Source organism: Somniosus microcephalus, chromosome 6, assembly GCF_052327205.1.
Source record: "Somniosus microcephalus isolate GS21.2 chromosome 6, FLI_Smic_1.0, whole genome shotgun sequence".
Classification (NCBI taxonomy): Eukaryota; Metazoa; Chordata; class Chondrichthyes; order Squaliformes; family Somniosidae; genus Somniosus; species Somniosus microcephalus.
The window spans coordinates 203476135-203490686 of record NC_140992.1 but is presented as its reverse complement, the minus strand read 5'-3'; the positions used below and the strand labels follow the sequence as shown (position 1 = coordinate 203490686).

Genomic DNA, 14552 nt, shown 5'->3' with positions numbered 1-14552 from the left:
CCTCCTTCCTTGGCATGACTGGGTACTACCTGAAGTTTTTGCCCCAGTACTCAGCCACCACAGCCCCACTGCGCCAGCTCCTGCGAAAGGATGAGCCCTGGGTGTGGTCACAAGCCTGTACGGAAGCTGTTCGCCTCCTCAAATTGCAGCTCACGTCGCCTCCAGTGTTGGCTCACTTTGACGTCGCCAGCCCCACCCTCGTCACCTGCGACGCGTCCGCTGCAGTTGTGGGTGCGGTGTTATCGCAGATACTGAATGGAGTGGAGAAACCAATCGCCTTTGCCTCCTGAGCCCTTAGCCCCACTGAACAGAAGTACTCAGTAGGCGAGCGTGAGGCGCTGGTGTGCGTCTGGGCATGTGAGCGGTGGCACCTGTACACGTATGGCTGTGCCTTCACCCTGCGAACCGATCACCAGGCTCTCACTGCCCTGCTGTCGACATCCGGCACGGGCCACAGACCACTGCGTCTACACTGCTAGCCTGACCGCCTCCACCAATACAATTTCAGTCTCCAGTTCACACCAGGACGTGACAATGTTGTTGCAGATCTGCTCTCCCGCACTGTCTCTGCCCCAGCCCCACTTGTCGGGTCTGAACATGTGGAACAGGATATCGTCCAGATTCTGCACACGCCTCTCCAAACCACAGTCTCTCTCCAGGAGCTCAAAGAGGCCTCTGAACAGGATCCGGCCCTCTCCCAGCTGTGCACCTTCATCAGAGATGGCTGGCCTCGCAAGGTGCCTGAGGAACTGTCTGCCTACTCCAGAGTTAAAGAGGAGCTCTCCTGCTGGAATGACTCCTGTGTTGCACGTGGGCTCTGCACTGTGGTCCCAAGTGCCCTTCGTGCGCGTGTTTTATCCATGGCGCATGAGGGCCACTTGGGCATAGTGAAGCTCAAACAACGATACTGAGACCTAGTGTGGTGGCCGGGTATCGACAGGGAAATCGAGGCCCTGGTCAAGGACTGTGCAGCCTGCCTTGTAAGTGGCAAGACTGGCCACCAAGCTCCTCCACCCCTGCAACCCCTTGCCTGGCCCTCTCAGCCCTGGGAGCACCTGCAGCTGGACGTCTGCGGGGAGATCCATGGTGTCCCCCACCATCAACGGTTCCTAGTGGTGATCTATGACCTGCACTCAAAATGGCCAGAGGTCACTGCCATGGGCTCCGTCATCTCTCAGGTCATCATTGATATCCTTGAGTCCCTCTTCTCCCGCTGGGGGCATCCAAAGGCCATCACCACAGACAATGGCCCCCAAATGGTCTCTTTGGAACTCTCCTCTTACCTTGAGAGCAAGGGCATCCGTCACATACGCACACTACCACCCCGAGTCAAATGGGGGGGTGGAGCGTTTTAACCAGACACTGAAAAATGGCCTCAGAGCACACCTATCCCAGGCGTGTGCATTTGACAAGGCCCTCCTCCACACACTGCTGCATTACAGAGCCTCCCAGCATTCCACTACAGGGGTCTCACCCGCATCCCTCATGCTAGGCCGTGAGCTCATGCTGCCCCTTGGCAGGCTCCGCCCCTCGCTAGCTCAGAGCCCTGCTCCACCGGCTCAAGCCACAGTCGCTAGACAGCAGGAGAAGATGAATCTCCGCTTTGACCAGTCAAAGAGGGCCAAGGCACCCAACATCTCTGTAATGTATATACCTTTAAGGGGGGAACTATCTTTTACAGCTCATGTATACTGCAGTACCGGCAGTGACCACACCTGTATATAGCACTGAGTAGTAATCTGGATAGATCAGTTCCCGTGTGAGCCACGTTGAGTAAACACCTGTTGTACCATTCTCCTGCAGTCTGTGTCTTATTATACACGGACACAACATTGGCGACAAGGCAAGTTCGAACCTACCTGCAACTCTGCATCACCTCCCGGGGATTCGTCCTGGAGATCAGTGGATTGGAGGTCAAGGCCAGAGACTCGGGCGTCGAACAGGGGCAACCGCCCAGTCAGCCAGCAGAGACTCGAGAATTGCGGGGGAGGCTGTCGAGAGCCAGGCTTGGCTTTCCAGTCGAGGTGGTCCAGCGACACGGGCTGGCAACGGGTAGTACGCAGACCCTTCCCGGAAAGCGGCGGGCTAGAGCCCGACCGAGCGGCACAGCAAAGGGCCGAGCAGCGTCGACGGGGGAGAGAGAGAGAGGGCAGAGCGCACAGGGCGCAGCCAGTGTTCAGGGGCCGAGCAGCGTCGAAGAGAGGGAGAGAGAGACGCACAGAAACTCGCGAGGCGCCGCCATTGCCACGAGGACCGCCGAGAGCGGCGTTGGCAGCAGCGCAGGAGAAGCACGCGAAACCTACAGGGTGCCGCCATTGTCACGAGAACCACCGGGAGCGGCGTTGGCAGCAGCGGGGGAGGAAGGAAAGCACGGGAGACACCATTTTAAGCCATTGGGAGACGCCATTTTAAACCACACCCAAAATGCCGAAGAGTGGCAGTATCACCGCATTTGACAATGAAGTCAAAGATTGGACTACATATGTCGAACGAATAGAGGTATACTGCAAGGCAAATGAGGTGCCAGATGACAAGAAAGCGTCGGTATTGTTAAATTTAATGGGTGCAAAGACATCTGGATTATTACGAAATCTAGTAACCCCAACGAAGCCAATGGAAAAGAGTTTTGAAGGCATAGTAATGATACTACAGGAACATTTAAACCCCACACTGCTGCTGATAGCAGAAAGATTCAAGTTTCACAAACGGAACCAGCATAAGGATGAAAGCAATGCTGATTGTTTAACAGAACTGCGCAAACTATCGAAACACTGCCAGTTTGGAGCGGGACTGGCAGATACCTTAAGGGACAAGTTTGTGTGTGGGCTTCAAAGTGAAGGAACCCAGAAACGGCTTTTATCTGAAAAGGACCTTACGCTGGAAAAGGTTTTCAGCATTGCGGTATCATATGAAGCAGCAGCACGGGGCGCTGCAGAGATACAACAGGGACCGCAAGAATATGGCACAAACAAAATGTCATATGGAACAGAGAAGTGCTATCGCTGCGGCAGAACAACACACGACCAGAATGATTGCTGGTTCAAAGACAAAGTGTGCAGACAGTGTGGAAAAGTAGGACACATAGCACGAGTCTGCAGGTCAGGAAAGAAAACCAGCAATAAGAAACCTACCAAAGAAAAGTACAAGAAGGTACATAAGGTGACGGAGAATAGTTCAGATGAACAAAAGAGTGATAACAACTCCGAAAGCAGGGAACTGAGTTGTCTGAAACTACATAATGTGATCACAACGGAGGATCACCGAACCATTCGGGTCACTCTCAAGATAGCAGGAGTCCAGGTAAAGATGGAATTGGACACAGGATCAGCCCTAACAGTCATAAACCAACGGGACTACGAGCGGCTATTCTCACACATACCCTTGAGAGACACAAAAATTATTTTGAAGACGTACACGGGGCAAAAAGTCTACCCCAAAGGAAAAATAAGGGTGACCGTTATATATAACGGCAAGGAAACACCAAAACTAGACCTGTATGTATTGCAAGATGGAGGACCACCATTACTGGGACGTGAATGGATCCGGAAAATACAACTGGATTGGCATTCCATACAGGCACTGACTGTGGCTGACAAAAAGGGTGACGACGTCACACCTGGGCGACTGTCAAAGATCCTAACTGATGCGAAAGAAGTGTTCCAGCAAGGACTCGGAACACTAAAAGGCATGACAGCGACGATTAAAATTGAAGAAAACACAAGCCCAAACTTTTTTAAGGCCAGACCGGTACCTTATGCGATCCGCCCAGCCGTCGAAGCAGAGCCGGAGAGTCTGGAATGTTCATGTGTACTGTCCAAGGTAGACTGGAGCGAGTGGGCTACACCCATCGTCCCTGTGATGAAAAAGTCATTGAGCAGCACGCCTGGGGAACCAAGGAAGGTTCGCATCTGTGGGGACTTTAAGGTAACAGTGAACCCGATCCTTCACACCGTACAATATCCACTTCCGCGGATTGAAGATATTTTCGCCTCGCTGTCTGGAGGGAAACGCTTCACTAAGATTGATCTGGCCCAGGCGTATCTGCAAATGGAGGTAGAAGAAGCATCCAAAAAATACCTCACAATCAACACCCATAAAGGTCTCTCCCAATACAACCGGCTGGTATTCGGGGTAGCATCAGCTCCGGCTATTTGGCAGAGGGCAATGGAACAAGTCCTGCAAGGGATCCCAGGGACCCAGTGTTATTTGGACGACATCCTGGTCACGGGCGAAAATGACAGTGATCACCTTGCCAACCTGGAGCAGGTGCTCACTAGATTGCAGGAATATGGGCTCCGAGCTAACCGCCCCAAATGCGAGTTTTTTAGAAAACAGATCTCGTATTGTGGCCACGTTATCGATAAAGAGGGGTTACATAAGTCCCCAGAGAAGATTGAGGCAGTAGTCAAGGCTCCAGCACCGGAAAATGTGTCACAACTGAGGTCGTTCCTCGGGCTGGTGAACTACTACCATAAGTTCTTGCCGAATTTGTCTACAATACTACACCCACTGAACACCCTACTGCAAACTGGGGTGCCATGGAAGTGGAGTGACAAACGTAGACGAGCTTTCCAGAAGAGCAAAACATTAATCACATTGAAAGAGGTATTGGCCCATTACAACCCAGCATTACCAATTCGGTTGGCATGTGATGCGTCACCCTATGGCATTGGAGCGGTGCTGTCGCACAAATTCTCGGACGGCTCAGAGAGGCCAATAGCCTTTGCGTCACGATCACTAACCTCAGCCGAGCGTAACTACGCCCAGATTGACAGGGAGGCCCTCAGCCTAGTGTGGGGCGTGAAAAAGTTCAATCACTATCTGCACGGGCAGAAATTCACCTTGCTGACTGATCACCAGCCTCTTGTCTCCATTTTTAATCCAAAGAAGGGCATTCCGGTGATGACTGCGCAACGACTACAAAGATGGTCACTTTTTCTAGGGGCGCACCACTATGCGATTGAATATAAGGGCACGAAACAGCATGGAAATGCTGATGGGCTATCACGCTTGCCACTGCCTACTGCGGAGGAAGCACCAGCAGTGGATCCTGTCGATATATTCCATTCGACTATAGTTGAATACCTACCGGTAACTAACATTTGTATCGAAAAGGAAACCCGCAATGACCCGACACTGTCTCGGGTATATGACTTGACGGTGAAGGGATGGCCAGCACATGGCGACTCACTGTTGCCAGCATTCTCGACAAGGAGAGAACAGCTGTCAGTGTGCCGGGGGACCTTGATGTGTGGATCCCGAGTGGTAATTCCACCCAAGTTAAGGGATAGAGTGCTCAATGAGCTTCATGAGGGTCATCTGGGAGGGGTAAAAATGAAAAGCCTAGCCAGGGCTTATGTGTGGTGGCCAAGAATCGATAAACAAATCGAGGACCTGACCAAGAGCTGCTCAGGATGCCAGAAAGTCCAAAATGCACCACCACAGGCCTCTCTACACCCATGGGAGTGGCCCTCATCTCCATGGCAACGGGTGCATATTGATTTTGCTGGTCCATTCATGGACTCAATGTTTTTAATAGCCGTGGATGCGCACTCGAAATGGCCTGAGGCCATCAAAATGTCCTCCACCACCACGGAGAAAACTATTGCAGTCCTACGGACCATTTTTGCCAGGAATGGCTTGCCAGAACAGATTTGCTCCGACAACGGACCACAGTTTGTGTCCGAAGAGTTCCGGAGGTTCTTGAAAAAGAATGGGGTAAGGCATTACACATCCGCCCCGTATCATCCAGCCACAAATGGATTGGCTGAGAGGTTCGTACAATCCTTTTAGAAGGCAATAAAGGCTATGTACAATGACAACTTTCCGCTGCAGCACAAGGTGGACAATTTCCTGTTCGCCTACCGGAATGCGACACATGCAGTCACCAACCAGGCCCCAGCCATGATGTTCTTCAACTGAAGGTTAAGATCTCACCTGGATTTGCTCAGACCAAACGTACGAAGAGATGTTGAGAGTAAGCAATTCCAGCACATCCATGAGAAGCTAACAAGGAGCTTTAATGTAGGGCAACCAGTCTTGGCCCGCGACTACCGAACAGAAAAATGGCAGCCAGGAACGATATGCACACGGCAGGGTTCACTAATGTACACAGTGGACGTTGGGGAGAGCATCGTGAGATGCCATGCTGACCAGATCCTAGAGTCACGGGAACAAGTCAACCCCATGCCTCGCCCATACGTACCTTGTGATGAACCCGACGTACAGGTCGCATCTACCCCAGAAACAGTAGCATCGGAAGCTGATGAACCAACCGATGACAGGGGGCCAGAATCGCCTCTGCACCAAGAGCAAGACACTCGGGAAAGGCACTATCCAGAAAGGATCAGGAAGCCTCCCCAAAGACTGAATATATAAATAGACTATTTTCAGCTAATGTTGCATGTTAAAAGTGTTCATTGTAATTAGTTTGATATTTAATTGTTAAATGAGTGTTATGGTACTGTTAATCTAAAAGGGGAGGAATTGTAATGTATATACCTTTAAGGGGGGAACTATCTTTTACAGCTCTTGTATACTGCAGTACCGGCAGTGACCATAGCACTGAGTAGTAATCTGTACAGATCAGTTCCCGTGTGAGCCACGTTGAGTAAACACCTGTTGTACCGTTCTCCTGCAGTCTGTGTCTTATTATACACGGACACAACAATCTCAGTCTCCGATTGGGTCAGAGTCCACAGACCTCACCGCAACAATAAGATGGCCTCATTCTGGTCCTCCCCTCGCCAAATCAGCCGCCAACTTGGACCAGCCACTTTCTGCCTCACTGACGGCTCTCGGTGGCATGCCAGCCGCCTTCGGAAGGTGCCAGCACCCCCTGATGCGAGATTATACGGACCTAATCACCAAGCCTTACCCCCAGAGTGGCGGGATGCACATGTGGCTCAGCCAGCCAACCCGCAAGCAGATATTGTGCCTCAGCCTGTTCCTCACCAGTCCCCACTTCGGCCTGCTCTTCACCAGTCCGCACCTCGGCCTGTTCATACACGTTCTCGCCCTGGCCACCTACAGGACTTTGTCACTACATTTCATGTTTGAAATTCTGTGAGGGGGGAGGAAATGTTATGTCTGACATTGGTGATAGGTACTCGATTGCCTTGGCCTGAGCACATGGAGTTTGATAGTGCTATTATCGTTGTATTGTGTCTGACATTGGATATAGGTATTCGATTGCTTTTGCCTGTAGAGTGTGTTTGGATCAGCCATTAAAAGCAACATGAACTGAGCTCTGCTTGCGGCCTCTGGATTATCTTTGCAAACGCAACAGTACTAGTTCAATGTAAGTGTGTTCTTATTTTGGCAAGAAAAATGATTAATACTGGGATTCTGGGAGCAGGAACAAGCTCTCACAGATATGTAACAGACAACAGACAGACACTAAATAGTGCAAATTAACCCTAGATCCACAAGGTGCTCAATCTGTTAAGATTGCAAATCTCAAATGATAATTAACGAGACATAAAGTGAGTGCAAACAATAATGGAATCAACAGAAAAGATTTTAAGCAAAGAATATTATCAGAAGATGGCTTTGATGATGTACCTTAGGTGCTGGAAGAGTTAGATTCTATAGCACCTGTTTGAAAGGCCTGGTCTGCATCAAGATACTTGAATTGTGATTATTAGAGCCGCCAAACATGTCGGCCCATTTGAATGAGACCTTGGTTGGTCACTGTTAGTCATTTGTGCCTAAGTTGGATTTGCTTTCTGAAATAAACATATGAAAGGTTATGCTCGGCACATGTGAACTGGAAGGTTTTTAGAGCTGGTAGATGTAGAATCAATCAAATGGTTTTTATTGGAGATTATTTTGGAGAATTGTCTCTAAAGCAGAGAAGGTGCTGAGAATGAAAGATGGAAGGCTAAGCAAGGTTAAATACTTAACCTAGCAGAATTAAACTTGTAAAGTGCATTGCACATTTCATTTAATTGTTCATGTCTTTGAGCATGGGAGTAAAATAACAGTATCACAATCCAGAGAAAGACATGCACACAGATTTAATTAATATTGAACAAGACAACTGACAAAGGAAGGCAATAATGGCAATTTGCTATGGACATCCCCAGAGATGAAGCTGAGTAACCCAGAGGAAGTAATAATATCCATTCACTAAATACTGCGCTAATAGACAGCCTAAGCTGTAAGCCTGTGAGTATATCACAGGAGAGCCTTAATATACAAAGCTTGGTGTTCATCAGTGATGTGTTGAATACAAACTGTAAGTGTAACATTGTCAAGCCATGCTGTAATCTTAGAAATTAAACATGACTTTGTTAAGCTATAAACAAGAGAACCCAGCGAGCTAAGACATTATGATTCACGTTATTCATAATTGTGCTTATAATTACCTAGTCACTTTCATCAATCTTGTTAAATAAATTAGTATTACAAAAATCATCTTCGTGACTGTCCTCTTTGAAGCCTCTGTCAAAAGAAGTTAACTAATTTCACTCAGTGTCATACTGTGATGTCATGGTGACTGGATTGGGTGCTGTAAGATGGCTCAAAGGGTCGCTAGTTAAAGAATGTTATGAACGGTAGAAGTAAATGGTAGATTGCAGTCAACTTTCTATGTACATGTGTTAGGAAAAAGGGCGAAGATTGGCCCACCACCCTTTAGTATACATAGCTAGATATTACAAATTCACATAATGCGGTAGCATTTAGTATTAGTTCTAATTCAAACTCTGAATTCTGAATAACCATGTTATGCAGCCTGTCCATTAACAATTCTCTCCCATCATTTGAAAATGTGCCTGCAGATACGTTCCCCCTCATTTTCCTGCAGGACACGGAGTTCTAGCTAGCAGTGATTTTCGTAACACAGACACACGCACACACCAGCACCATTGCATCTTATGACTGGACATGTTAGGAGTGTGCCATCCAGTTTTGCATCCAATTACTTTGCAGATTTGGCAGCCTTTGCTGTGGTTGAACAAGTGACTTGCATGTGGACTATGACACGTCAACGTTTTTCATTGCACAAATATTTGAACATGTCAGAGGTTACTCTGTTTGGTGGGTGGTGAGTATTTGGTGAATAGAGAGTCCACAGCAGTCATAACTCTGCCCCATCAGTTAGAAACTTAACTATCGCCAGCCTTCCCACACTGCTAATGGAAGATTCTGAGCTGTATCTGGGGAAGATTTCTGATCTTCTGCCCCTCCCCCCAATGAATTATATCAGGACATAAATCTCTCTTCCAGCTTCATTTCCATTTTTATTTTACTGAATGGAAAATAGTGGGAGGACAGATCACTCCTGAATTCCCAACTCATGCTCCCGACAGGTGAAGCTCCATGTGGGAAGGAAGAATTTGTAAAATTATTCTATAAAGTATAAATGAGGAAATATGTAGAAAGCCCTCTATTTGAAAACGAATTTGAATACTCATTATAACAAATACCGTGTTAAATATGTATTCTGTGAAATGGCTGCTGATTGTAAAATATTAACTGGCTGTTTACTGACGTCTTCAGTTTGATTTTAGCGGTTGGTGTTGTAATTGTCATGATGCAGGATCCCTAGTCCACAGGATTCTAAGCCCACAGTGAAGTGCTCCACAGAAAAAGGGATTGGCCTTTAACCTCTTCCCCAAGACTGCACCAGGGGGCAATGTGGCTTTAAGGCATCATTTTATACAATGTGGCCTGTTGTGGCAGGTGCAGCAGGCGGTTAAGAAGGCAAATGGTATGTTGGCCTTCGTAGCAAGAGGGTTCGAGTACAGGAACAATGATGTCTTGCTACAGTTGTACAGGGCCTTGGTGAGACCGCACCTTGAGTATTGTGTGCAGTTTTGGTCGCCTTACCTGAGGAAGGAAGTGCAGCAAAGATTCACCAGGCTGATACCTGGGATGGCAGGAATGACGTATGAGGAGAGATTGTGTCGATTGGGCTTATACTCACTGGAGTTTAGAAGATTGAGAGGGGATCTCATCGAAACCTATAAAATTCTGTCAGGCCTGGACAGACTAGATGCAAGAAGGATGTTTCTGATGGCCGGGGAGTCCAGAACCAGGGGTCATAGTCTAAGGATAAGGGGTAAGCCATTTAGGACTGAACTGAGGAGGAATTTCTTCACCCAGAGAATGGTGAACCTGTGGAATTCTCTGCCACAGAGGGCAGTGGAGGCCAGTTCATTAAATATATTCAAGAAAGAGTTGGATATATTTCTTAAGGCTAAAGGGATCAAGGGATATGGGGAGAAGGCAGGGACAGGGTACTGAATTTGGATGATCAGCCATGATCTCATTGAATGACGGAGCAGGCTCGAAGGGCCGAATGGCCGAATCCTGCTCCTATCTTCTATGTTTCTATGTTAAGGCTCTAACTTGTTCCCTACACATTGAGCTGTCATTAGGAACATCATATATTTAGTGAAAAGCATTGATCACAGAACTTGAAATAGTTTTTTTATTTACTGATACCAAACATGATAACTTCAAAAACAATGAATTCACATTTCATGAGTTTATATAATCAGACAACTCATCAGGACAGAGATACGGAGGACATGCGGCCTGTGTAGTACAGTACATATGGACAATACTTTCTATATTGGGCCTGAAGGGCCTGTTGTTCAGGAGCAGCAGCTACATTTGTCGGAGGTTTTCCCTTTACACACACAGCCATTGGCGCAGTTCGTGCATCCTGCAGGACAGCAAGAGCAGCAACCTGAGAGAGGAGAGGGCAAAGGCAGAAATCAGGAACAATGAATGAGTTCAGTGAAACAGCCCCAGACCCTCCCATTACAGCACTCAGCTCATAAGAACATAAGAACATAAGAAATAGGAGCAGGAGTAGGCCAATCGGCCCCTCGAGCCTGCTCCGCCATTCAATAAGATCATGGCTGATCTGATCCTAACTGCCAATCCACGATCACAGAACTATCTCCTGCATCTAACAGAATTAGACACACGAAATAGGAGCAGGATCAGGTTACACGGCCCCTGGGCCCGCTCCACTACCCACAGGGCCATGACCGATCCGAACCTAGACTCATGTCCAAATTCCTGCCCGCTCCCCGTAACCCTTAATTCCCTTTACTTCTAGGAAACTGTCTATTTCTGTTTTAAATTTATCCTCCCTAATAAACGAATCTGTGCCATATCTCCAAGTAACCCGTCTGAAGATGCCCCGCCTTAGGACACTATGTGAGAGGGTTTGGGTGAATATCTTACTCTCAGTATCTCTCCAAACCTATTTCCAGTGATAAGTCTATAAAATCATCTCTTTCCGATGCCACTCTAAACCCCTTCTTTAAGCAGCAGTGTTACCACCTCGAGTCTCTTTAGGTTGGACAATCTGATGGGAATTAAATCAGGTGAAATCATGGATCTTGTACTTTTCTATTCTGGTCCTCCTTCAGTTCTGCCCAGAACTATCCGTCACATAAATACAATGTGAGGAGCTGTAAACAGTCCCACAGTTACTCACTTTTCTGGCAGCGTCCAGCTTTGCTGGTGGGACATCGGCAGTCGGAGCACCTGCAGGTTTGTTCACAGCAGCAGGATCCTGAAAACAGGAAAAACAAAGACATTGAGTTAAGGTTCAAACCCGGAGAAATGCCCCGATGTGGAGGAGCCCCGGCTCTTTGTCCCATTCTGTTCTGCAGTTACTTTAATAAAGAGCCTGCCCTCCAATCCTGCTCCACCTCAGTGAGACTGAGCCGGGACACTGTGCTGAAAGGACTGCACCAGTCGCCACTCACCATCCAGGCAGACACAGGGCTTCGAGTCAGACATTTCACGAACTTCTTCTTCAGCTTCCAGCCCTCACCCAATCAGCGCTTCTCGATCTGGTGCCCTTTGCTGAATCGGAGCCCAGTTTTATGGGGTTGTGATCGGTTGGGAACCGGCTGCAAAACCGGGGAAGGGGCGGGCCGGTCCGGGCAGAATGCACCCGGGGCACCGAAGTGAGTCAGCGGCTGAAGGTTTGAATTGCACCCGTCTCCTTCACTCACAACACGGCCCCAAAAGATTTCTCAATAACAGCAATTTAGATCAGGTCATTTCTGATTCTAAATATTTACAGGGTGACTAAAAACAAACTCCAGTGCAGTTCAGTCTTTAAACAGCCAGGAAGTGCACACGGTTCAAAGGTCCCCTGTGCTCCCGGCTCCTCACACTGACCAGACAACTGGTCAATTCTCACCTCTCCAGACACTGTGGCTTTGAATCGTGCTGCACTGAAAGCACATTATTAATGGAATCTCTTGTTGTAGATATCGAGGCAAGTGGGAAACTCTCTGGTACACAGGATCTGGGACAGCAATCCGAAACACAAAAACTAACAATTACCTAGAGTGAAATCGGTCAATAAACTTCAAACAGAACGTGCAGTCCTGGCCTCCCCCAGACCGTGGGTGTGAAACTTGTTGCAGACGCTCAGACACCCGGCGATTCAACGGCAAATGTTGGGAAATTGCTGTTATTGAGAAATCTTTTGGGGCCGTGTTGTGAGTGAAGGAGACGGGTGCAATTCAAACCTTCAGCCGCTGACTCACTTCGGTGCCCCGGGTGCATTCTGCCCGGACCGACCCGCCCCTTCCCCGGTTTTGCAGCCGGTTCCCCTCCGATCACAACCGCATAAAACTCGGCTCCGATTCCGCAAAGGGCACCAGATCGAGAAGCGCTGATTGGGTGAGGGCTGGAAGCTGAAGAAGAAGTTGGTGAAATGTCTGACTCGAAGCCCTGTGTCTGCCTGGATGGTGAGTGGCGACTAGTGCAGTCCTTTCAGCACAGTGTCCCGGCTCAGTCTCACTGAGGTGGAGCAGGATTGGAGGGCAGGCTCTTTATTAAAGTAACTGCAGAACAGAATGGGACAAAGAGCCGGGGCTCCTCCACACCGGGGCATTTCTCCGGGTTTGAACATTAACTCAATGTCTTTGTTTTTCCTGTTTTCAGGATCCTGCTGCTGTGAACAAACCTGCAGGTGCTCCGACTGCCGATGTCCCACCAGCAAAGCTGGACGCTGCCAGAAAAGTGAGTAACTGTGGGACTGTTTACAGCTCCTCACATTGTATTTAAGTGACGGATAGTTCTGGGCAGAACTGAAGGAGGACCAGAATAGAAAAGTACAAGATCCATGATTTCACCTGATTTAATTCCCATCAGATTGTCCAATCTAAAGTGACTCGATGTGAGAACACTGCTGGTTAAAGACGGGTTTTAGAGTGACATCGCAAAGAGATGATTTTATAGACTTATCACTAGAAATAGGTTTGGAGAGATACTGACAGTAATATTGATGTGCCTCAATAATTCCGAGACTCGAAGTTAGCAGAACAAAACAAGGCTTTTATTAACTTAGAACGTAACACGTAAGAGAGAGAGATGTCTTCCTTCTGGGGACTGAGGCCAGACTGAGTTAGCTTACAAACGGGGCCAGGTATGGGCGGAGCCCTACACACAGCACATTCCAGCACATTCCAGTATACAATACAGCACATTCCAGTACACAATACAATGAGGTCTGGGGGAAGGGAAATGACACTGAAACCGATCTCAGTCACAGGCAGTGATGAATGGAAATATTTCATCACAAATATATTCACCCAAACCCTCTCACGTAGTGTCCTGAGGCGGGGCATCTTCAGATGGGATACTTGGAGATATGGCACAGATTAGTTTATTAGGGAGGAGCTGAGTGCTGTAATGGGAGGGTCTGGGGCTGTTTCACTGAACTCATTCATTGTTCCTGATTTCTGCCTTTGCCCTCTCCTCTCTCAGGTTGCTGCTCTTGCTGTCCTGCAGGATGCACGAACTGCGCCAATGGCTGTGTGTGTGAAGGGAAAACCTCCGGCAAATGTAGCTGCTGCTCCTGAACAACAGGCCCTTCAGGCCCAACATAGAAAGTATTGTCCATATGTACTGTATTACACAAGCCGCATGTCCTCAGTAATCTCTGTCCTGATGAGTTGTCTGTTTATATAAACTCATGAAAAGCGAATTCATTGTTTTTGAAATTGTCATTTTTGATATCTGTAAATAAAAAAACGATTTCAACTCCTGTGATCAGTGCCATTCTCTTCGTTAAATAAGTGATGTTCCTAACGACAGCTCAATGTGTAGGGAAGAAGTTAGATCCTAAACAGGCCACATTGCATAAAATGATGCCTTAAAGCCACATTGCCACCTGCTGCAGTCTCGGGGAAGAGTCTCTGTGGAACACTTCACTGTGGGCTACGGATCCTGCAACATGCCAATTACAACACCAAACGCTAAAATCAAACTGAAGACGTCAGTGAACAGCCAGTTAATATTGTACAATCAGCAGTCATTTCAAAGAATATATATTTAACACTATTATAATGAATTTTTAAATTCATTTTCAAATAGAGGGCTTTCTACATATTTCCTCATTTATACTTTATAGAATAATTTTACAAATTCTTCCTTCCCACATGGATGTCGGTAGCACGAGTTGGGAATTCAGGAGTGATCTATCCTCCCACTATTTTCCATTCAGTAAAATTAAAATGGAAATGAAGCTGGAAGAGAGATTTATGTCCTGATATAATTCATTG

The 14552-nt window shown here is 47.7% G+C and overlaps 1 protein-coding gene across 1 annotated transcript; it reads right to left on the bottom strand.

Annotated features, from left to right (window-relative positions):
* Positions 1-10424: 10424 nt before the first annotated feature.
* LOC147116382 (metallothionein-like) lies at positions 10425-12868 on the bottom strand. Its single transcript, XM_085991256.1, has 3 exons — positions 11736-12868; positions 11462-11539; positions 10425-10699 (listed from the first exon to the last, which is right to left on the bottom strand). Exons 1-3 carry the CDS (start codon positions 11767-11769, stop codon positions 10605-10607), a joined length of 207 nt encoding a protein of 68 aa, XP_085847382.1. The 5' UTR covers positions 11770-12868; the 3' UTR covers positions 10425-10604.
* Between the last annotated feature and the right edge of the window lie 1684 nt (positions 12869-14552).